Here is a 21,232-nt window from a genome sequence, read left to right on the forward strand (position 1 = left end):
GGACGTGAAGATTCATTGGCTAGGGAGCTGTTATTCCCCGCTAAAGGCGTCCAGAATCGCTACCTCATACGGTAATTATTTGGCTTGATTTCCGCGCTAGGTCACCGGACGCAGAGAGATGCTGTACAACCGGCGTGGAGCTTTTCATGACGCCAGCAAGCCTAGAACAGCTATTCTACGGCGTTGACCCCCCTGTCGCAAGTTTGGATTGAGAAACAGGGAGGTGGATTCGTGAAAAAGCGATAAAGTGGGTTTGAATTTGGCAGTTACTCCTCCAATTTACAACATCTAGTCGAGTACATAGCTTAATACACTTGATATCAGACTATCGTCACGAAGACCCTCAAAGCTCGGCTGGTCCTTCAAGCCGCTCCAGACAGCGCCATCCAACGTCTCAAACTCTCACAAGTGGAATCCGATCCGCGCCCCTTACTAAGGTGCTCATAGAATCTCCACAGCATCGTGAAACACACCCTTTTCCTCTTCATCATCTGCGTCGTCCCCAAGGTCGTCCAACGTTGTCGCAAAAGGTCTTTCTAGCTTCTTCAATATCCCGGGCAACTCGTTGACATCTTTCCGAAGCCGCAAGTAATCCATCGGCGAGAAACCATCATTATCCACCGCATGGACTTGTGAACTGTCAACTCTATGATTAATCAAGAGCTCCCAAATTCTTGAATTGGTAACCTTTGCCGCAAGATGCAGTATGTTGATCCCGCTATCATGGTCGACGTTCACCTTAGCTCCTTTCTCGAGAAGAACATGAAGTGTTTCGTACGCATTCACCTTGACGGCCTTTTCAACTGCGGTCCTTCCCCAATGCAAACACTTCTCTTCAATATTCATACCCAGATCACAAAGAACCGCTGCAGGGGGCATTGCCTAAGCTTGCAGAAACCAAGGCGGTCTCGCCAACTCCATTCCGGACGTCGAGCTCAGCGCCTGCCTTAAATAGAAGCAACATGATCTCAGGATGGTCTCGCATAGCTGCGTTGTGCAAAGGCGTACTACCCCAGATATCGCCCCGCCGAATGTCCGCTCCGGCTGATATGAGGGTTGTCGCGACATCTAAGAAACCGAGCCCTGCCGCTAGACTCAGCGGTGTTTTGCCGTTTCGGTCTTGAATCTCCGGATTTGCGCCACAGCGAAGCAGATGATAAGCAACCTCGGCCTTCCCTTGACCAACTGCCCAGTGCAGGGCCGTACGACCGCGAGAATCAATTTCGTTAATACAATCTCGTGATTGGCAAATTACACGGTCGAGGTCTACTATCGTCAAGCCCAGGACGGCTTTGTGGAGCTGAGAAGAGGAGTCGAAGTCTTCCGGAGAGAAGTTCAGGGCGGCCGAGTGCCAGAAGTCTTCCGCGAACCCTAGAAGATCTCTGATCAACTCCGATGTCGAGATTGACGATAGATATTGGTAGTAGCGGTTCTAAAAGAGCTTAATGTCGCTAACACGGCCGTGGATAATAGACATGTCACGAGTTCCTCCCATCAGTCTGAGGAAGTCGCTTACTTCCTGCCGCCCAAAACTCTGGGCGAGGGCGAACACAGACATACCATACGGCCCTACAATGTCCATCGAAGACGCCGCACCGATACTAATGAGCTCTTTGACTCGAGTGCAATCTCCTTGCCGTACACTTATAGCGATCTCGGAGTCTGGAGGCACTATTCTGGGAAAAGACAAGGTTATCCGTGGCGAAGGCCCGCTCAACAAAACCAGTCCGACAGCCCGTGCAAGAAGCCATCGAGGGAAGTAATACACAATCGATAGTACAGATTCTGACTTCCATCGACATTGAAACCTATCGCAGGTGGAAGCTGAAGGGTTTAGAGGATTTCCGATGACGTTGACGTAGAGCGACCCGAAGGAGCCGTGCCATTGACTGACTTCGAGCCGTGTTCGACGATGACAGCGGCATTCGCAGAACCTGGGACAAGAAAGGTGACGCTCTGAAGAAATTTGGCTTCCGACGATGCTCGAGGATACGCTTTCACCTAAGCGCAGTTGACTGCTTGCCAGTAATAGCTTCTGCGACTGACTGACGGCGTGATACAACTTGGGTTTCTCTAGACGGACATCAATCTTCGACACCATCTCGGATATAGCACCTTATACCTCTACCACAATCCTGTGCAGCGCACTCTGAATTCCCGCCCGATCAGACTCGAAAATTTTAGCGCATTCTCCAATCTGCGGCACCGTAACAGCAATTTGCCTCTGCAACGACAAGCTGGACGCAACTAACTGCAACGACAACAGCGCCTTCGCATCCCTCAGCTTCTGCAGCAGCCGCACAACCTCGGCCTTCTTCCTCACCCAGCTTGCCCTCCTAACCTTCATCTCGCCCACACCACCCACCCCTCCCACTACCGGCTTAAGGCACTTGGTCTGAATTAACTCCTTAATCTGCCCTAAGAGACGATTACAGGACCCTAAGAGCTGCAACAAGATGGGCAGTTCTGTCGCCGGGAAGATGGCTGTGCTCGACTCCAGCCTCGCCAGGACCTGCCGCAGATCTAGCACTTCGTCAACAAGGTCCCGGACCTCTTCTGGCGCGACGAGATAGGGCTTTATGGTTGACGACAGAATAACGATGCGGTCGACGGCTTGGCCGAGAGAGATAACGCTTGCGATGATGGTTAGAGGGTCCATGTCTCATCACAAGTCACGCAACACTGGCTGGCGAGCTTCGATGAGCCTCTAAGGGTGTCAGAGTATTCCGTTAGAGGGTCAGCTTCGCGTCCTCTACATAGACATTTCTTTAATAAAAAAGAAATCAGAGCTGATTCGATAGGGTCTTGGCAGGGTTAGAAACTCGTTAAAACTCACCAGGTATTATTGACAGATCTCTGATCTAGTGTTGTAAACCTTCAGATTTGCATGCCCCTACACAAGGATTGGGCTTTGGCCGACTTTTCTATTCTACCATTGCGCGGGGAGGGCACTCAGCTGAAGCGAAGTGTTGATTTTGGGCACCAAGAGGGGTTCGAGGTCGGTTGCATGGTGTTTGCCTTTTGGCCGCCTCATTCTGAGGCAGTTCCCCATCATTTGGGCATAGGGCCGCGTTGAATGGACCCGACAAAGCGTCTCCAATGGTCGTCGTAATCCAGAAACTTCGTTCTTATTAGTAGAACAGCTGCATGGTACCGATGGGGATCCCGTATGGGCCGGAAATAGTCACCGGTAGCGATTGCAGACGTACGGGATGAGGAGATGGAGAACGCCGTCGGCCATCTAAATGCAGCTCGTGGTCTGGAAGCTGAGCTCGAGAAGGCTGAAGCATGCATGCTGTGCAAATATGTGGGATGCGGCGAAAAGACCCCAGATTTACAAGGAGTCGCATCGTATGCCGATCCATGTATTCGAGCCCAAGTTCCCAAGTATTCTCGAAGTTTTCTTATCGTCATATTCAGTTCCTCGTTAAACTTATAGCCCAGTCATCTCCAAATCAGGCCATAGCCACGAACACTCTAACAACCACCATAATCCTTCAAGCCTCTCCAGCAGCCTCACCGAACGCCGCAAGCTCTTAGGCCAGCTTCCTGACTTCCACCCTCTGTTCAAGCTTTTGTACGCGTCCGATCTTTAATCTATATTCCATTAAGCTCCCTCGCGCTTATCTTCTCTCTCAACGTCCAACCCAGTCTTCTCAGCCTTGCATATTTGCATCAGTAGCTAGCAATCTTCGATGCATTTTCATTGAGATTAGAACCGCTGAAACATCACCTCGATTTGCAGCCTCCGGCATAACGCATGTGGAAAACACGCTGGACTTTAGGCCACCTGGATATTTGCTGTATGGGCCAATGGTAAAAGTGAACGTCATTGTTGAGCACGCAGTATTTGCTACAGTTTGGCCAAGGGCTGACGTTGAGGTCGTTGATAGCTCCTCTCGCTAGCGCTAGCAGGCGGGAGATGCGGTGGGGATGCGGCGATGCGGAGAGCGTGGCGCCAGGCTCCTATTTCGTCTCGAGCCTCTCTTCTGTCCACTCCCACTTCATCTCAGTGTCGAAATTCAACGGCCCGTCCACTGCTTAAACACTGAGGCGAAGAATGAGACCTCCGAGCGCCTGCCCTGTAAGCATTATCAGTTCAGAAGCCGAGCCTGCTGGAGGATCTCCGGCCTCAACGATGGCATCTTCCAAGCTGTATGAAACATGGCCCATCCATCCCGGAAGAATGGAAATCGGATTACTCGAGTTTCGACCGCCTTTCTCCGATGCTCTGAATTGCGCGCTCTCTGTCGTGACCCTCAAAAACGGGCCTCCGCCGTTCATTGCACTCTCATACGAATGGGGCACCGACGACTCCAACCATGTCATGTCTGTCGACGGCCACGACATCAGCATACGACACAACTTGTGGCTGGCATTAGAAACTATCATGAAGCATCATCCAAGGCTTGTGGAGGATTGTCGAAATCATCACCAGCGACTCCGTCAAGAGTTGCAAAATGTAGGCATTGCATCCAGCACCTGCCTTTCTTCCTGCTATTTAATTCATCCATCTGGCTTCACAGATCCACTGCGAGTGGGGTGTTCCAGACGTAGCCCACCCCACAGACTCCCTATTCATATGGGCCGACGCCCGTCTGCATATATTCCTATAGAACCGCAATGAACCACCTCGGAACCTTAGGGTTTGCACCTCAGATATTTGAGGGGTTTCATTTTACGTATTTGGCTAGTCAGACTAGGCAATACATTCTTCTGTGCTCTCAAATTAGCTCGGAGTGCACGATTTCATGAGATTATGTTTGTTTCTCGTGCCCTACATATGCAACAAACAGGAAGCTCGCAGCACCACTTAGGATCATCCATCAAAACCCATCAGCCCCATACTTGACTACTATCATCAATCCCTTCAAACACGGCTTCCCCGCCTTACTTTGCACTTCCAATTTAAGCACCTTCTCCTCATCCAACTCATCAGCTTTCTCCATCCCAAATGTCTGCCACCTGCCAGTCTACCCTAGCAACTCCATAACAGTCAGCGCTTTCTTATTCCCATTGTCATCCTTGGTCCCATTCCACACAAACTCGGGCGGATCGCCGTGCTCGTTCGTGCCCCCCTCAGCAGCAGAGGCGGGTTTCGCGATCTCGGTAGCGACAAGAACAGTGTGACTCGTTATCTTCCTGCCGCGGGCCAGAAGGGTACGCGCGAGCCGAAGTCCTTCAGCTTCAGTGTATATGGCTGCGAGGGCGAGGCTTTGAGCGCGCGATTCATCTCGCGGAAGTCGTAGGGGTATTCAAATTTCACGTCAATCAAGGCTTGCATATTTCCCTTGTTCTGCGCAGAAACGTAGTCGCGGACGGATTTCGTCGCGTTGTCGCGCGTCTGAAATTTCTTTTGGCTCGCAGGACGTGTATCGCACATGCATGATGACATCGCTGATGGTGGAGTAGTCGAGCTGCGGCATTGGGGAGGGGATTGCGCCGGCGCCTTCAAATGGAGCGTACGTGTCGCCGCTGTAGCTGAGTTCGAAGGTTTCTGTGTCGGCTTGTCCGTGGGATGTGGCGATGCCTTTGATTGGGATGTTGTCAAACGGTAGTGCGTCGATCTGTGCGGAGCCACCGGATGGCATCTCCTTCGTACGAATGGAGTGCTTGTCGAGATCGAGCGTGCAATTGATCCCCGTATACGGACCCGTAATGCACGGAATAGACAACGCGACGGACTTCATGCGGCACATGTCCTGGCCTGGAAAATCCGCGTCAAAAACAACCTCTGGAAGGTGGAGTTTGGCTTTGCCCAATGATCTGAATTCCAGCAGGCATTTGGAACCTGTCTAGCCCGATTACCCAGGCGTCGGTCCATTTTAGATCATTCTCGCCCACGCCGTATTGACTAGGTTCCGCATCGAGTGGACGCCATTGATACCATGTCCTACCTCCATCGCGTTAGCTTTGAGCCACAATGTGAGCCACAATGGCACTAGCCTGCAGGCGATGATATTGGACGGAGCAAAGACGTCGCGATACTTCGTAGGGGGTCCCGACTCATGGGGGCGCCGCGCAATGCGGGCTCCTAATAGTCTAACTTGATCGGATTGAGTATGCAGTTAGGTGTTTTCAGCACTAAGAAGGCGCTGGAATTCGGGTACTGTCTCTGCAACTATCATAGCGGTGGGCATGTGATTCGTTCTAGGTTGTTCTGGGCAATGGTTGGATCAATTTGGATATACTGTATCTTTACTACGTTCCCCTCTCCCACAGGAAAGCCGTAAACCTAGCTCACCAGTGTGTCGTGACTGCTTCGTGGCTCATAGGCTATGGAGACATCTAGTCCTCGGGAAGCGGTCTATTGGTTTACTTGATAGAACAAGAGCTGAAACAGAGGTGTTGAAGTATTCATGTACTCTTTTCGCTATCTATTCGAAGAATGCCCAACGTGGCCGAAAGAAAAGACCAGCTTCAGAGCTTCCGGCGAGGGCGGTGGGCGCTTCGGGCGGCCCGGAAGCGGCCCTCCCGCTCCCGTCCCCGTCTCAGGTCAGCTACGCCACAGGATGCGCCCTAGGGGAAGAACGCCAGCCTCGCCCAAGCCGCATGCAAGACCGTAGCTGACATAGCCTTAGACGCGGAGCGTTGCTGCTGAAAACCCCATTCGGACGGGTCTTTCTCTTCGCAACCGCCAATCAGACAGCCGTGATCCTCTCGCTTTGAGAGAAGTGGTGCGCAGTATCTCCGCCTGTTCGCATCAGACTTTCGCCATGAGCCACTACAGCAGAACCCGCTTATTACCGCGAAATCCGCTTATTGCAGTAAGCCTGTTTAGCAGAGCGGAACTGCAGTTCAGACCGAAGCGAGGTGGGCGATATCGTTCCTACACGCCCATTGCTAGCTTGGGTAAGTCTAGGTACACACTTATCATCCACTCAGCCACCATCACTGCGCCATTTACGGTCTGGAAGACAATTCCATGCCAGCCAAAGCCATCGGCTATGCACATTGAAAGCAGAAGTCCGAAGTGGAAGATGAGAAGGGACCATAGCCCGCAATGATTGGTCTGTAACCCAGGTCCTGTCATATCAACATCTTTTCCTTAAGAAACACTACGCGTCATGAGGCAGCGTCTGGAACGGGCCCAGGTGTCCGAAAACAGGCTTTGCAAGAGGTCTGTACGAAAACAGGCGCTGTTCATCTAAGGATGGTCATCGGTGGCTGGATCGAAGCCAGCTGAGTTGACGAAGACGGATTGTTGAAGAATATCATTGAGTGAAAATCAAAGAGGTTGGTGACTACGAACGAGAGATAAATATCGATAAAATCCTTCCCCGAATTGTTTCAATCATTTGCCAGAAGGGTCTCCTGCAGCCTCAATCTAACACTTGATCAGCTTTTTACCCTTTCGCAAGAATTTTATCTTTACTATTCACGCTCGTACCATGTCTGCCGCTGCCACTTCTGGTGCTGAGAGTGTGGGTCTCGTGGGTCTCAGGAACACGGCTACGAAGAACAAGCTCAGTGACACCGTGGTCCCTCTCTGGGACCTTGAGTCCACAGACAACAGTATCCCTACTGCAGAGGCCTTCAATCATGTGAACCCTGGAGTCGAGTCTGTTATTGGCGGCGACGAGGTATTTTCAAAACCCCCAGATGGTTCGCGTCTTGACGCTAATTCTACCCGAGCGTGTGCGTGTTTCCAAAGAGCACTTCGCCGCTGGAGGCAAATATCGCTGTGAGTAGACTCTGAACTGAATGAAGAGAGAAGAAGCTGATCGGACTAGCCATTGTAAAAATCTTCTTGCGCTATGAAAACCAGAAGCCCGGTGCTCGATGGCCCATTGCTACAGGATGGCTCATTCGTCCTGATCTTCTAGTGACCGCTGGGTAAGCTTCACATCCCGTCTAACTAATGTTACCCTCGCTGACTTTTGAAGCCATTGCGCTTTCGATTGGGCTCACAACATGGGTCGCCTTGTCCAAGTCAAATGTTACATCGGATATAACGGCAACAATTCCATCAAGGACTACTCAGCCAACGTCCAGTGCCGCCAGGGCAAGCGCGTTGCCACGACCCTTGACTGGCTCACAGCTAAAGGAAATCGCGCTTTCGATGCTTCTTTCATCCTTCTTGACTCCCCTTTTGAGGGTATCACGCCGTTCAAATTTGCAGATACACCCCTTTCGGGTTCCATGTCTCTTGGCGTTGTGGGTTATCCTGGTGACTTGAAGGATCCTGCTACAAACGAACCCGGTGCCCATATGTACGAAATGTTTTTACCAACCAAATTTAATTTGGTCGACTCCCAATGGCGTATGTTGGAGTACGAGATAGACACCTTTGGAGGTAAGTTACGGCGAATCAAGCCCGAAGGAAATCTAATAACACGTCCTAGGCAATTCCGGATCTCCTGTCCTCCGCGAAAGCGATCACGTTGCTGTAGGCGTCCACGTCTACGGAGGTTCTCCCAATTCTGCCTCGGTCATTGGTCTTTACGGAAACCCCTTCCTTGACTATGTTGCTGCTTTCGATTTGCATGCGCAAAAAGTCAAGCTTCCTGGACATTCTTCCACTCCGGGCGTGCAATACATCACGGTCCCAACCTCAAAGACTCCAGACGTCGTGCAAGGCAATGTTGATCTCAACAGTGGAAAATTCGGCACTTTCACCTCTGAGCGCGGCTTCTCGCATGGCATCCACCAGACCGCCTCAAATGGAAACGGAACTAGTCATCATCGCAATGAATACCACGACAAGCATCAGAATGGTCATGCAGCTCACGAGAGCAGCTGGATTGCCAGAACGTCACCACCTCAAATCACATACACACGCACTGCAGCCATGGAAAACCCGAGAGGAGGTCGCGGATCGCTCCCACCAATCCAATACCACACCATGGATGAAGAAGGCTTCTTTACTATTCTCAAAGAGAGCATTAGGATCAGCGGCCCGATTTTGAAAGGTGTCGTGGGTGTTGTGGGCCCCATGGCTCTCGGACCCCTCGGTGGACCCGTATCCGCTCTAGCAGGTCTTGCTATCAGCGCCGCTGGTAAGCTTGCTGAGACAAGCACCGGCGCTGAAAGCGCTATGGATGCCGCAGAGCCTCCACCGGGTCTTGCAGAGCGTGCCATCCTTGCAGAAGCTGCGTTTGTGGCCATGACCAAGATGAACAATCAGACACTCGCGGAGGAGGGTTTCTTCGACGATATGTGGCAGGTTGCGCGCAAAGTCATTCCTGTTGTGGCTCAAGTTGCGCCCAAGATTATGGACGTGGTAGCACAGCCAGCGCTCGCCATCGCTGTTGATGCTCTTGGGAACCGCAATGAGACTGAGGGTTTCTTTGAGAATTCTGCCAACGGAGCCCGCGCTTCTCAGCATGGACGTGCACGCCACCATCCAGCTTCTCATATCCATGCGACGACAGGTGCTGAAGCTTTCATGGCACGCCTCGAGCATGCGAGCCAACAAGAAGAGGGCTTTTTCGGCAGCCTCGGCCAGATCATCTCCACAGGCATCAAAGTCGCTGGGCCGGTACTTTCAACAGTAGCCAAACATGGGCTCCCCATTCTGCAGGGTATGTTTGCTGAAGCCGATTTCGACGAGACTAGTGCCCCACCAGTTCTGGCTGGCATGGACGGCCTTCACCAGCGAGCAATTCTCGCCGAGGCTGCCCTTCAAGCTGCTATGAAGGCACCTCAACATGTTCTTGAGGAAGAGGGCTTCTTCGACTTTATGGCTGCGGCTGTGGCCAAGATTGCCCCTGTAGTTATGAAGGCAGCTCCAACAGTCCTTAGGGCTGTTGCTCCTGTTGTCTCGGGAATGCTGAGGGGAAACGCGGAGAGTGGAATGCTGTCCGCGGGTGGACGTGGGGGGCATGGCCTCCGCAAGATGGCTTCAAGCAACTCGATCCGCGGAGAGCCCCGCACCGGGTTTGGGGCTAATCCTGCTCTGTGGAAGAGCATGCAGTCTCTGCAAGTCCAAGGAGAGTCTTTCTAACTGGGCTTTGATTGCAGAATGTTGCTGATTAAGTTGTGCTCTTCTTCCGAGATTAGCTCTCTATCACTCTTACGCTCGTTTAAAGAGTGCACCGATAGTCCGGGAAAGGCATAGCTAGAACTAGTTTCAGTAATACAAAAGCTTGACTTTCGATGTTTGCACACCGAGTCCGACGTGAGTGAAAAGGCAAGCAAGACCATCTAACCACTGCACCTCATGGTTCTAAACCTCAGGCGCTGCGTGACTAGCGGTCACGACATAAACCTCCTTGCCACCCCCTCTCACAAGGTCGCAGCATGCTCAATGACCACGCTACGATCCAATACTATTGTAGGGCGAGTGGAGAAGTCATGCCTTATACGTACCAATCCGTTCTCAGATTTCTGATCTTCTACGCTCTGCTCTCAGAAGAGCAGCGGAGGCATGGACGCGTTCCAGCCTTCTGGCCTGCCGCCTGATTCGACTGCGAGGTCATCTCGAAAGAGATTCGCCCATGCTCCGCTCGACACGTCTAAACAACAACTACGACTCTTGAGACCCTTACCAGACCTCGACCCAAACGGTTATATTTGCTGCGAAATTGTCCTCGTCGATTTGGAAGAGGCATCTGACTACCGAGCCATCTCCTACGCTTGGGGACCACCGGATCCTTGTCGCGAAGTCCTAAGTCAATGGAGATGTTATAATAATACGAGAAAATCTATACCAATTCCTGCATATGTTCCAAACACAGTCGAAAAAAGACATCGCGATCTGGATAGACTAGATCTACATATGTTCCTATGGGACCGCAATCAACCATCTCGGAACCTTGAGGTTTACACCTCAGTTTTTTGAGGGATTTCATACTCACCCTTGTACGTATTTGGCTAGTCAGATCAGGCAATACATTCTTCCATGTTTTCAAATCTGAAATCTATCATCACGCTTTCTGTTTTCGCGTCGCCTTTCCTTTTCTTCATCTTGAAATGACCGCGTATCCTTGCGCTTCCCCCAACAAAGGGCCGGCGTAGTCCAACGAGGGCCTTAGTGTCCACGACGGTGTCCCTAAATTATATCGCGCAGTTCCGCTGCTCAACGCAGATAATGGACCTCAACTCCTTTTTTATCCGATTTCGGAACACATCCACTCTATACATATACCTAAGTTAGAGGGCGCGTCTGAGCAGACTTCAAGAGGCTATATGTTGTTGATTCCGACAGCCACGAGCTTACAGCCCTCCACCCATTAACTGGTCGGGACCCAGTTCCGGGCCCAAGGCGCCAGGTTAGCTGAGATGCAACCACTATCTTAAAACTCCGCCTTACCTAGGGCTTAATCCTCTAAGGGTAAGCAAGTTTACAATTGTATGGCCAGCAACAACTCCTCGGCGCAAGCCGGTCTCTAATTGTTATGGGCCGAATGAGCTTAGAGTCCTAAAATTAGTAGAATTGCTTAATTTGGTTTCCTGAGTCTTTTCGGTCTCCTAAGGTCTCAGGTTGTGAAGAAGCAGTTCTGTATTGATTTGAAGAGGCACAAAGCCCGTATATATAGCCCCTGAAAGGGGGGGGGGAGGGAGGTACTCCCCTGTTCCCCCCTTGTTACGGATATGGAAGGATGTAACGCCACTGACACGCTAGTAGTGGCAACCTGAGTTAAGGCACATAAGGTATGGCACATGCTAATGTATTTTTACAAGCTTTAACATATAGATAATAAAATGATTGAAAGCTAACTTTCACATTTCTTTCGCTATTCTTCACGTAACGTTCGAAAGTGGCTTAGCGCGCTCCTCTTCCCCACTGCCTCAGCCTTGGCTGCTTCAACCGATCCTCGCTGAGAACCACCGCATCGTACGCTTCATCATCTTGAGCTCGGCAACTCATCATTATCACTTCTCATCTGCTACCACGGTTGTCGCAACTCCATTGTGAGCACATCTCTAGCCGGGCTCATGATCTCTGCCCGCTCGCCATGAGACTGATCCACGCTCGAAGCATTCAACTTGTGGATGTCATCGAAGAAAGCAGGCCGCTCTATACCATTCTATCACATACTGGGGAAGAAAATGAGGTTTCATTTGAAGACATGCAAGGCCCTCATGCGACCAGTAAATCGGGATATGGCAAGATCAAGTATGCTTGCCAGCAAGCGCTTGAAGATGGATTAGAGTATGTGTGGGCCGATACTTGCTGTATCAATAAAAGTAGCAGCACCGAGCTATCCGAGGCCATAAACTCGATGTTTCGTTGGTATAAGAACGCGTGGGATTGCTACGCCTACCTCGCGGATGTACATGTACATGGCTCCGACGTCCTCTCTCAAGACGCCATCGACGCAGCATTCGCGCAAAGTAGGTGGTTTATAAGAGGGTGGACACTGCAAGAACTACTGGCACCTTCAGAAGTGCACTTCTATTCTAGTGACTGGGGCAAGCTGGGCACCAGGTACACTCTTGCCGACTCTATTTCAGCAGTTACCAAGATTGATCGCGCCTTTCTGCTAGACCGCGAGACCATTGGACAAGCAAGTATCGTAAAAAGAATGTCTTGGGCATCAGGGCGAGTGACCACTCGGCTAGAAGATACTGCATACTGTCTCCTCGGTATCTTCGACGTCAATATGCCGTTACTCTACGGCGAGGGCGAGAAGGCTTTCATCCGATTGCAGGAAGAGATCATGAGACATTCAGATGATCAATCGCTCTTCGCATGGGGTCAAGAGGATGAACCGCATTGGATGAAAGCGAATCCGACTAAATATGTACGTGGATTGTTGGCAAGCTCTCCAGCCGAATTTTCGACTTGCGGGAACGTTATTCCCGACGAGTTTGCGGAATTGGAGGAGCCGCACGCTCTCACGAATAAGGGCGTGCGACTTGCACTTCCTGTGTATAAGAACCATACTCCTCCGCGCCAAAATATGGCGCTTTTAGCCTGTCGCTCTGAAGATGACCTACTGCAAGTCTTCACCATGCCTCTCAAGTTCATCGGACGAGATCAAGTGGCTAGAACCTGCATTAAGCCTCGTCTTGTGCCGCGAGATCATGTGGTGGACGTGGAAAAAAGAGTTCTTTACATGAGGCAATCGTTGCAAACATATGGATCCTCTGGTATCGCAAACATCTCTCCTATATCGTTCTTCATACGAACTTTCCCTACGGATTTCTCTATCAGAAGCGTACAGCCCGCTAGCTGTTGGGACGCACGAAATCGAGTAATTCGCCCGCCACGTTCTGTCACTCATTGCGAAGAAAATTGGGAAGCAAAGATCCTGATAGCCGTTGATCACGAAGACGTTACAGACTGGGTGATATTAGTCGGTTCCTCCAACGGACGTCCTTATTCTTGCTTCATCACCGAATCGGATTACCATATGAGAAACGGGTTCGGACGCCCCACTCGTTTGAAAAGCAACATCAGCGATTTGTCTCACAACGTCGAAGTTGTCATTACCCATGGAAGACCCGTCGAATCAATGGGTAGTTACATGAGCTTTATAGATGTTACCTGTCTAGGTTATGTCCGAGCAGTGGTACCAGCTCAAGTGGAACTGAGATAGCGCGCAACATCTTTCGTAAGAAAACTTCTTAGCGAATCGGGTAAAACTCATGGCGTTTCACTGTGATCACTATTGCGAAGGTTGCACTTTTGCCTGAGCCCTTGGCTGAAAGAAACTCATTATGTAGAGCACTATACAAGTACAAACTCCGTTAGGGCAAAGGCCTTATTTCATCCTTGGTCAAGTGTCATCCCACTCCACACCCAAGTCTACGAAAAATGAGATTGAAAAGAGAAGGATCGAAACTGCTCTAGTAATCTTTGGAAAGTATTGTTGGCTTAGACTAAGCTCCTAGAAGCTACGAAGCTAGGCATCTCTTTTGAGTGAACGGTCGCAGTATTATGCTATCAAAGATAAGATCTCTCTACAAATGTAGTACTTTAAATCACTTGTCCATCGCTTTTTAAGGTGATTTCTTGCGCACGGTAATAATATAGTACCACCCCATTTTGTGTATGAGAGTAAGTCAGGTCCTCTTGCTGCTTCGCACTCCCTGAGGCTGCGACCGGTCCAGCTGTCGACATCTCAGACGAGACGCTTTATTCTTTCCTTCTGAAGCACGCTCAAGGGTCAACGCGATGATGGGTGATCTAGGACGACACTTGAGCGGAGACTATCTCTTCTAATGAACATTATTGAGTTAGGAGGAGGTCTTTCGTCATGAAGACGGTGCGTAGCGAGACCCGTGATATGGGTGGAACTAGATTTTGTTGATTTTATTGTCTTGAACGCCCGACTTTGGTGAATGCACACACATTTGCCTTGTTTCGTTCAACTTCGCCGCTCTTGTCCCTTTTTTTCATGCTTCTGCGTCCCTATACCGCGTTTCTACCCGGCATTCTTCTTGCAGCTGATGGCTGAATTACTTGCTCAGAGGATCGCAGGATGCCTCTCTTTCGGTCTCCAGGCTCTTCCTTCCGGTTTCCAGACCCTTGTTCTTGAGGACTGTTGGCGGTTCTCGTCCAACGATGTTGCGAGTTTATTAGTACTGGATCAACGGGGCAGCATCAGGCGCCCCTTGACGCGGATTAGCGCAAGCTAGACGAGGCAGAGGAGATGTACCAAGGGGCACTGGAAGGATATGAGAAGGCATCCGGGCCCGACCACACGTCGACGCTTCAAACGGTTAACAGACTGGGGCAACCTCTAGAATAGCGTCACGTGAGCCCGCCGAAAATAGACCTCTGCCATCATGTTTCTCTACGGCTGAAAGGGGACTGACTAGCGGTGATGCCAAATTAGGATCCCCGGGGGCCTGCCATTACCTCGACTTAATGGCACTATTTTCTGGACCGGTGCAGTTCGCATCGACCAAAACAACATCCCAGAACGCAACCACCAAGTCCGGCGCCGCGCTTGTCATGGTCTGGCTAGGCCTCGCCGCCGACGACAGCGAATTCGCCATCCGGACCTTTGTAACATCCATTATGAGAAACCCTGTACTGGGCTCGTATGCAAGGAGGTTCCACGCCGTGCACCGCTTGTTATCCGGCACGTACTAGGAGCGAATGTGGATCGTTCAAAAGTTCATCCTTGGCCGCAACGTGCTCGTGTATTGCGGCGACGACTCCTTCTACTGGGAGGCTCTCTGGAAGTTCCTCCAAGCTTATGAAGCTCTTGCAGAACAACTCGGGGAGACAATCGGAATCTATACGCGGGGCTTGAGAGCTCGCTCGGCGCGAAGGTCGTACGCGCGAAGCAGCCTTCATCGAATCCTACCTGGGCCCCAGATCTCCCGCAATTGATTCTGCAGTCGTCGGCTCAGAAGTGCAAGGATCCTCGCGACGTCTTTGCGCTGTTGGGAATACCCCTCAGCGTTGCTGTTTGGAGAGAGCAAAAAGCAGAGGGATTCCGAGTTGATTACTCTGGGAGTGCGGAGCAGGTGTACTCTGACGTGTTCCGCTACTTTGGCTCTACTTTAGAGCCTGCTGCAATGGAAGAGTTTTCCACGAAGTTAGTGGTGATCCTGGGGGTACAGTCATCTCACGAGGTCGTCAACGGTGCATATTTGTGGACCAAGGGTTTCGCCGCGAACGCCGAGCTGCTCTAAACCATGCTGGTATATTGTTTTTGAACACGCGGTACAGTCAATAGAACATTTCCTCCAGAACACCAAAAACGCCCGCTCCAGCCATACATTACACATTTCTCACAGAACCACCATCCAGCCATCAGTCAAGTCCTTCTAAACCATATCCCTCGGAGCCTGCGCAGGCCGGCTGGGCGACGGGTCTCTCGACAAACGCCCCTCCGCTCCACCAGTCCTGTAATCATCATACCCCAGCAACTGCTGCTCCGCAACATCGCCATAGGCATGCGTCACGCCGTACTGCTGCGTTCCCGGCGCGGTTGGCACGTATGCGCCCGGGATGGGCGAAGTGCTGCGATACTGTTCCGTCTTCAACGGCTCCCGCGCCATGTCGTCCAACTCGCTGGTCCGCTGGCGCTTAGGACCTTGGCCGAAGCCGTGGCCTGTGGGCGAGCGCTTCTGGATCAAGAGAGTGATGGCATACATGGAGCCGCGGATGATGTCCGAGAGATTCATCGCATCCAAGATGGCGCGCCACGTCGGCATGCGATAGGCGTCTGGGCGCATGTCGGAGTGGTAGACGCGTGAGCGGTAGGCGAAGTGGAAGGTGAAGGAAAAGGCCGTGGCCTCGAGACAGGTGAGGGTGGACGGGATGCCGTAGTAGATGTCGTCGTAGGTGAGCGTCTTGGAGGGCCTGAAGGTCTTGCCGGCCAGGAAGCCGAAGATGATCATCTGGAAGAACTGGAAGAAGACGACGCCTTTGAAGCAGACGAGCTTGGCGAGAGCGTGGTGCTTTGGGTCAAACTCTTTCTTAAAGCGGCCGTAGAAGCGGAAGACGGCGCTGATGGCGCCGCCGATGAGGAATGTGTCGGCGAGGAGGAGCTGGGTTTGTTAGATGGCTGTGGAATAGACTTGGGGGTGGATGGGGCGTACCCAGATGTGAGCGTACTTGGGACTCAATGAGTTCATGCAGTACTTGTTCGCGGCTTGAGTGGCGATCTCGATGATGCAGGATATCGTCTTGGTGAAGGGGTATTGGAAGACGACAATCCAGGTGCGCTAAGTGCCGTATTAGTCGGTATTGCGTTGATGGCGGTTGGAGCTTTCTTACATTGAACCACAAAAGACTGCCTCCTGGGATGACATTCCCTTTCCTGTCCTTGTTCTCTACGCCATTGAAGTAGGCATCCCGCATCTGCTCATCCGGACACACAAACTCGACGTAGAGGAGGAAAAGCGCGGCAATGCAGAAGGCTTGGTAGGTTTCCTTGAGGGGTGATAGATATATGGAGTCGCTGTAGAAAATGATGGACAGCAATTCGAGGGCGCAGAATATGACTGGCATAAAAATGATGCGGACGTTCTGGCGTTGCTCCTTGGGGCAGGTGTATCGGTGGAGATGCTTCCAGATGAGAAATAAGGCGCTCGCTGTGGTCAGGCCCAGACAGGCGTAGGCCATGTATTCCATCAAGCTTTTGGCCGTGATGCCGATGGATAGCTTGGCGCCATGTTCGTTGGGCTTCGGGCGCGCGCAGGTGAAGTTGCTGCTTTTGTCGCTTCCGAAGAGACTTCGAGTCAGAAGCTCGGGAAGGTCGGGGTGTTGGAGCATGTTGGCGAGGAAAACGGGTATTGAACGCAAAGTGCGTGCTAGGAAACGGCGTTGGCGGGGAGGGATAGGCAGGGGAGGAAAACGGAATAGTGCTGTTGCAAGATGTGGACTTTGATGATGAGAAGAGTGGCTCGAAAGGCTCCACGGATGCTTTATACACTAGCTGCAGCTATTCTTGCCAGCTGGAGGCCGGTTGAGGGCCGATTGCGCGCGGTGTTATAGCAGCACGGCCTCATTGCACACAGCATAGCCAGGAGATGTACGCTGCAGGGCTGCGAGCGCCGGGACCAACGACGTAGGTGGGTGGGTGCGGGGCAGCGTGAGAGGCCAATGGGCGGCATTGTCTCCGGCCATCTCTACCGCTGGCGTCGGCGGTGCAGAATCAAGCTTCAGCCCTGGCACCTGGCGCGACACGCTGCGTCGGGGTGTCGGCGCATACATTCAAGCTCACCAAGCATCGCCATCGTCGGCGCAGCTCCCGACGATCTCGGCCGTGTCGGCCAATCAGTGGCGTCGTCACTGCTTCGCGACTGTAACCGTGTTGGTGATGTCGCGCGCTGAAGGCTTGTCCAGGGCAACTTGCATCCCCAGGGTTCGAAGCGTCGCTGTGCTCCTCGCCTTGACCAGGCGTAAGACGGCGGAGCTATACACCGTTGAGCATTGCGGAATGGCCGTGTCAACGCCTGATGAGACAGCTCTACGGAATAGCGTGAAGCTGTCCATGGCCTAGACATTGCTCTCGAGGCCTCTCCACGGCCCCTCACGGCCCCTCCACGGCCCCTCCACGGCCCCATCCTGTGGCGCCCCAGCGGTGACTGGTGCCGTGGAGAGCATGTGGAGATGCCCAGGGGAGATAGGGAGACGCAGCCACGAGAGAGTCAGAGGCGAACAGGTCGCCCTGCCCAGCGCGCGCATTGGCTGCGAAAACGGCCTTCTCCATGCTGGCACACTGGAACTGCAATAAAAATAGGCAGTACAAGAGCCCGTCGTGCAGCAGATGCCTTCCACCCCCAGACCCCTGGCCAGCACCAACAAACACCCCAGAAGGCTGAAGGAGCACCAATCACACCCCGGCCTGGCAGACGATAATGTTCGCGGAGGAGCCAATCGCGCAATGAAGACGTTTGCGGAATAGGCTGCGACAGGGCACCAGGGCCTTTCCGAAGTTGATGCCCATCCTCGACATCATCCATGCGTACACCCACTTCAGCCACCAACACCACAACACTATAGCGACCATGCACAATGCAGTCATGATCCCGCCCTGTGGTACTGTGGTAGAGCAGGTGGTAGAGCAGGAGGCAGAGACCGCAAGGCTGTGCTCCCACGCACTTTCCAAGCGTCCCTGCAGGCAAATATTCCGTCTTCCCGCGTCGAGCACGCCCCATCCGCGCCATCTCACAGGGGTCCCGAGATGTCCACTAGCACCGCTTATCCTCGCGCTCCCCGCTTCTTATCCTCCGACTTCTCTTCAGCGGCTCCTTTGACATCATGCCTACCAAGCTTTGAGTCTCACAATTCCACTCTATATTCTCTCACATCTACCAGTCTACATCTCATCACACCTTTAAAATGATCGTCACCGGCAAATACGTCTACAAGAAGTACAAGAAGAGGAAGCAAGCAAAGGAAGACTCCCTAGCCGCCGACTCTGCCCATCACGACGAACTGGTCAACAGCGTCCAAAACCCCAGCCCATCAATACTCATAACCGGCGATGCTGCAAACCCAAATCCAGCACTCTACCATGCACATCCACCACCTTACGCAGATGTCGAGCAGGCCATGCTTGCGCAAACTCAGCCCCCGTATTCGCCGTACAGTCCTCCGCACCAGCCACCGTCTCCATCTACCTTATCGCCGTCAGCAGCTTCGCCCTACCTGCAACACCAGCAGAATCTTTCGCCGACAGAGATCGCGGTTAGGGGGAGGTGGGTGTGGCAGCCGGACACGCCCGATATACCCACGCCGACAGCCACGGATTCTTCGTACACGGTCTCGCTACCTGCGCAATCTACGAAACCTCGGGTCGCCGAGCTAGAACCTGAAAGAGCGCCCGCCGAGCTCGCGGTTGGCAAGACGTTTGCATTCGAAAAGGATGTCGAGAATGGCCCCGTCGAGCTACCAGCCGACCTACCATCGGCAGACGACAGCAGCGGCAGCGAAGACAATATGGTACCGAAGAAGCTAGGCCTCGAGAAGCATGCGCAGCGGGATCTGCCAGATCCTACGTCTTCGAAATTAGATCAGTACGGTTCCTCGCGTGAGTGCTGATTGGGAATATATTGACAAAATACAGGGCGACAAACTTGGTCAGGTAGATGAGCAACTTCCGGGGCGTTTCAAGGAATACCAATACCAATGCTTTGAGTTTCTCAATATCACGATTACATTCCTACAACTTCTCATATAGAATATTTTGCTCAATCACGTGACCTATTATCACCTTTATTTTCTAGCTTACGTCTCTTTTTCTCGCACATTCCCATCTCCACGGCAGTCCGCCCTACGAATGTGAAATCTCGATGTGTCAGTCTTCGATTTCATAACTCCTTATGCGATTGGGTACGTGATGCGGACCTCCTCGAAAGAACGCGAAACGAAGATGCCACAGCCGTACCCTACCTCCTCGCTCTACGTTGCTTGCCACCTGTCTTCCATTGTCCTTGCGCTCTACGTTGCATGCTTGGTGGCCGAAACGATGGCCGAAGATATCAACGGCGGTGGTGAGCATGTGAGAAGCGAGGAGCGAACGACCTGAACTGCAGAGTAGAACCGAGCCTGATAGGGAAAGAAAGAGCAAAGAATAAGCTGAATCCATACAGAAGGGCTCAAAGAGGAGCGCCCTGCGAAGAATCAAGGACGAAGAACGAGCACAAGAAGCCTAGGAGTACGTGTACTTGCTCTTGACAACGTACCTGGCAACCTGCTAGGCTGTTCATCTGCGCTGTAGTTACTGGATACAGCCACCAATGGGCCGTAGGAAAGCCCGCCACCACATCTGAATTGCAGCTCAGAGTACGCCTCACGCCCTGAACGAGATGTTGAATCAAAACACAGCCCTTTTCTTGCTTGGTAGTATACGCGTTCCTCTGCGCGATGGAACTAATGCTTCTATTTTCATCCTTTTCTGGCCCGAGACTTTGATACCTCAGGTTGAAGTGCTACACCTCATCTGGGAGATGATTAGCTCCATACTTTATAGAAGCAGGCTTCGATACCACCTCATTGCAACATATTCGTCACTCACAGTCCGCAGCGCCCAACAGCCTTCCCACAACTCTTCAAAACTTCATTCTCTCTTACACGTTAGCATCATTCCCGCCGCACAGTTTGCATACTTCCTATTGGATCTCTAGGAAGGTACAACGCTACCTCCAAACCGCATTATCGCACCCTCGAACATCCTCCTGCCCCGAGCGAAAGACTTCGCCTACTACCACTACAACCCTTCCAAAGCCGCCGCCATCATAATCCTTGTCCTCTTCACCACTTCTACCAGACGTTGCGAACAAGCGCATAGCATCCAAACTAAAACGGTGATACCTAGGCGGAGCTATGAACGCCTCGGGCTCCAACGCCTCAAAAGGCCGAACAGTCCTGGTCACTGGCCTCTTCATCTAAATCATCTTCTTCAGTCTCTTCGCCATCAATAGCTTGGTCCTCATGGTGCGGCTCCGGAAGTCGCCCACCACAAAGTCGAAGCGCGTGCCCTGGATGAAGTTCCAAGGTTCTTTGCAGCCCTTTGTGTCCTTTTGGCGCTGGACCCTCGTCCGTTCGGTGTACCGTGTTGTCGAGTACATCCAAGGCCAAGATGGGATCATTATGGGCTATGAGGTGTAAATCTATGGATTTGATGCGACGCTGATGTTTATTGTTATACTGGCGTTCAGTGTGTGGCATCCGAGCGAAATCACGGCGTTGTTCTATGGTCGGAGGGTCGCGCGGCTTTTCTCCACATATCGAATTCTAGAGGAGGGTTTGGAGAGCACTCTTGAGCTTGGGATGCAGACGTCTCATCGTCGTTCCAACCGTGGCATGCCGCCCCGTATTGCTACTGTACGGCAGATGGCCAGCATTCTAGCTAGCCAACGCGTTGTACAGAAT

General features: G+C 52.1%; 13 protein-coding genes across 13 annotated transcripts; 7 read left to right on the forward strand and 6 right to left on the reverse strand.

Annotated features, from left to right (window-relative positions):
• Positions 1-337: 337 nt before the first annotated feature.
• On the reverse strand, positions 338-1,255 carry BDZ99DRAFT_440120 (uncharacterized protein). The gene has a single exon (XM_033717690.1). The coding sequence runs from the start codon at positions 877-879 to the stop codon at positions 442-444; it is 438 nt and encodes a 145-aa protein (XP_033578279.1). The 5' UTR covers positions 880-1,255; the 3' UTR covers positions 338-441.
• On the reverse strand, positions 908-1,210 carry BDZ99DRAFT_344991 (ankyrin repeat protein; the record flags this gene model as incomplete). Its single annotated transcript, XM_033714426.1, has 1 exon — positions 908-1,210. A coding segment is annotated over one exon (303 nt), but the record flags the coding sequence as incomplete, so codon positions are not given.
• A 704-nt stretch (positions 1,256-1,959) lies between the features above and the next one.
• BDZ99DRAFT_273748 (uncharacterized protein) lies at positions 1,960-2,790 on the reverse strand. Its single transcript, XM_033713916.1, has one exon. It carries the CDS (start codon positions 2,657-2,659, stop codon positions 2,117-2,119), a length of 543 nt encoding a protein of 180 aa, XP_033578281.1. The 5' UTR covers positions 2,660-2,790; the 3' UTR covers positions 1,960-2,116.
• A 1,217-nt stretch (positions 2,791-4,007) lies between these two features.
• Positions 4,008-4,698, forward strand: BDZ99DRAFT_461415 (uncharacterized protein). The gene is made up of 2 exons (XM_033719614.1): positions 4,008-4,462; positions 4,527-4,698. Exons 1-2 carry the CDS (start codon positions 4,187-4,189, stop codon positions 4,614-4,616), a joined length of 366 nt encoding a protein of 121 aa, XP_033578282.1. The 5' UTR covers positions 4,008-4,186; the 3' UTR covers positions 4,617-4,698.
• A 249-nt stretch (positions 4,699-4,947) lies between these two features.
• BDZ99DRAFT_273759 (uncharacterized protein) lies at positions 4,948-6,133 on the reverse strand. The gene is made up of 2 exons (XM_033713917.1): positions 5,947-6,133; positions 4,948-5,893 (listed from the first exon to the last, which is right to left on the reverse strand). The coding sequence occupies exon 2, from the start codon at positions 5,697-5,699 to the stop codon at positions 5,268-5,270; it is 432 nt and encodes a 143-aa protein (XP_033578283.1). The 5' UTR covers positions 5,700-5,893; positions 5,947-6,133; the 3' UTR covers positions 4,948-5,267.
• A 1,650-nt stretch (positions 6,134-7,783) lies between these two features.
• On the forward strand, positions 7,784-8,482 carry BDZ99DRAFT_353126 (trypsin-like serine protease; the record flags this gene model as incomplete). The annotated part of the gene is made up of 3 exons (XM_033714554.1): positions 7,784-7,836; positions 7,887-8,296; positions 8,346-8,482. Coding segments are annotated over 3 exons (600 nt in total), but the record flags the coding sequence as incomplete, so codon positions are not given.
• A 1,635-nt stretch (positions 8,483-10,117) lies between these two features.
• Positions 10,118-10,450, forward strand: BDZ99DRAFT_273768 (uncharacterized protein). Its single transcript, XM_033713918.1, has one exon. The coding sequence runs from the start codon at positions 10,163-10,165 to the stop codon at positions 10,331-10,333; it is 171 nt and encodes a 56-aa protein (XP_033578285.1). The 5' UTR covers positions 10,118-10,162; the 3' UTR covers positions 10,334-10,450.
• A 1,341-nt stretch (positions 10,451-11,791) lies between these two features.
• BDZ99DRAFT_507873 (HET-domain-containing protein) lies at positions 11,792-12,937 on the forward strand (the record flags this gene model as incomplete). Its single annotated transcript, XM_033724283.1, has 2 exons — positions 11,792-12,817; positions 12,892-12,937. Exons 1-2 carry the CDS (start codon positions 11,901-11,903, stop codon positions 12,935-12,937), a joined length of 963 nt encoding a protein of 320 aa, XP_033578286.1. The 5' UTR covers positions 11,792-11,900.
• A 1,824-nt stretch (positions 12,938-14,761) lies between these two features.
• BDZ99DRAFT_518605 (uncharacterized protein) lies at positions 14,762-15,537 on the forward strand (the record flags this gene model as incomplete). Its single annotated transcript, XM_033725314.1, has 2 exons — positions 14,762-14,937; positions 15,111-15,537. The coding sequence occupies 2 exons, from the start codon at positions 14,762-14,764 to the stop codon at positions 15,535-15,537; spliced, it is 603 nt and encodes a 200-aa protein (XP_033578287.1).
• Positions 15,513-17,230, reverse strand: BDZ99DRAFT_461417 (uncharacterized protein). Its single transcript, XM_033719615.1, has 3 exons — positions 16,628-17,230; positions 16,450-16,575; positions 15,513-16,398 (listed from the first exon to the last, which is right to left on the reverse strand). Exons 1-3 carry the CDS (start codon positions 17,123-17,125, stop codon positions 15,673-15,675), a joined length of 1,350 nt encoding a protein of 449 aa, XP_033578288.1. The 5' UTR covers positions 17,126-17,230; the 3' UTR covers positions 15,513-15,672.
• Positions 17,231-18,591: 1,361 nt separating this feature from the next.
• BDZ99DRAFT_461418 (uncharacterized protein) lies at positions 18,592-19,651 on the forward strand (the record flags this gene model as incomplete). The annotated part of the gene is made up of 2 exons (XM_033719616.1): positions 18,592-19,374; positions 19,425-19,651. Coding segments are annotated over exons 1-2 (693 nt in total), but the record flags the coding sequence as incomplete, so codon positions are not given.
• On the forward strand, positions 19,617-20,295 carry BDZ99DRAFT_461419 (uncharacterized protein). The gene has a single exon (XM_033719617.1). The coding sequence runs from the start codon at positions 19,731-19,733 to the stop codon at positions 19,884-19,886; it is 156 nt and encodes a 51-aa protein (XP_033578290.1). The 5' UTR covers positions 19,617-19,730; the 3' UTR covers positions 19,887-20,295.
• A 300-nt stretch (positions 20,296-20,595) lies between these two features.
• On the reverse strand, positions 20,596-21,232 carry BDZ99DRAFT_273797 (uncharacterized protein). The gene has a single exon (XM_033713919.1). The coding sequence runs from the start codon at positions 21,026-21,028 to the stop codon at positions 20,708-20,710; it is 321 nt and encodes a 106-aa protein (XP_033578291.1). The 5' UTR covers positions 21,029-21,232; the 3' UTR covers positions 20,596-20,707.

The sequence above is a fragment of the Mytilinidion resinicola genome, assembly GCF_010093595.1.
Source record: "Mytilinidion resinicola strain CBS 304.34 unplaced genomic scaffold BDZ99scaffold_7, whole genome shotgun sequence".
Lineage (NCBI taxonomy): Eukaryota > Fungi > Ascomycota > Dothideomycetes > Mytilinidiales > Mytilinidiaceae > Mytilinidion > Mytilinidion resinicola.

Excerpts from the sequence above, each read along its gene's own strand:
- BDZ99DRAFT_440120 (XM_033717690.1), bottom strand. The coding sequence starts at position 879 with ATGCCCCCTGCAGCGGTTCTTTGTGATCTGGGTATGAATATTGAAGAG.
- BDZ99DRAFT_273748 (XM_033713916.1), bottom strand. The coding sequence starts at position 2,659 with ATGGACCCTCTAACCATCATCGCAAGCGTTATCTCTCTCGGCCAAGCC.
- BDZ99DRAFT_461415 (XM_033719614.1), top strand. The coding sequence starts at position 4,187 with ATGGAAATCGGATTACTCGAGTTTCGACCGCCTTTCTCCGATGCTCTG. Across the intron at positions 4,463-4,526 it reads TCCGTCAAGAGTTGCAAAAT|ATCCACTGCGAGTGGGGTGT; the intron begins GTAGGCATTGCA and ends CTGGCTTCACAG.
- BDZ99DRAFT_273759 (XM_033713917.1), bottom strand. The coding sequence starts at position 5,699 with ATGTGCCGCATGAAGTCCGTCGCGTTGTCTATTCCGTGCATTACGGGT.
- BDZ99DRAFT_273768 (XM_033713918.1), top strand. The coding sequence starts at position 10,163 with ATGGTTCTAAACCTCAGGCGCTGCGTGACTAGCGGTCACGACATAAAC.
- BDZ99DRAFT_461417 (XM_033719615.1), bottom strand. The coding sequence starts at position 17,125 with ATGCTCCAACACCCCGACCTTCCCGAGCTTCTGACTCGAAGTCTCTTC. Across the intron at positions 16,576-16,627 it reads GCAGTCTTTTGTGGTTCAAT|CGCACCTGGATTGTCGTCTT; the intron begins GTAAGAAAGCTC and ends TACGGCACTTAG. Across the intron at positions 16,399-16,449 it reads CCAAGTACGCTCACATCTGG|CTCCTCCTCGCCGACACATT; the intron begins GTACGCCCCATC and ends TAACAAACCCAG.
- BDZ99DRAFT_461419 (XM_033719617.1), top strand. The coding sequence starts at position 19,731 with ATGCCACAGCCGTACCCTACCTCCTCGCTCTACGTTGCTTGCCACCTG.
- BDZ99DRAFT_273797 (XM_033713919.1), bottom strand. The coding sequence starts at position 21,028 with ATGCCACACACTGAACGCCAGTATAACAATAAACATCAGCGTCGCATC.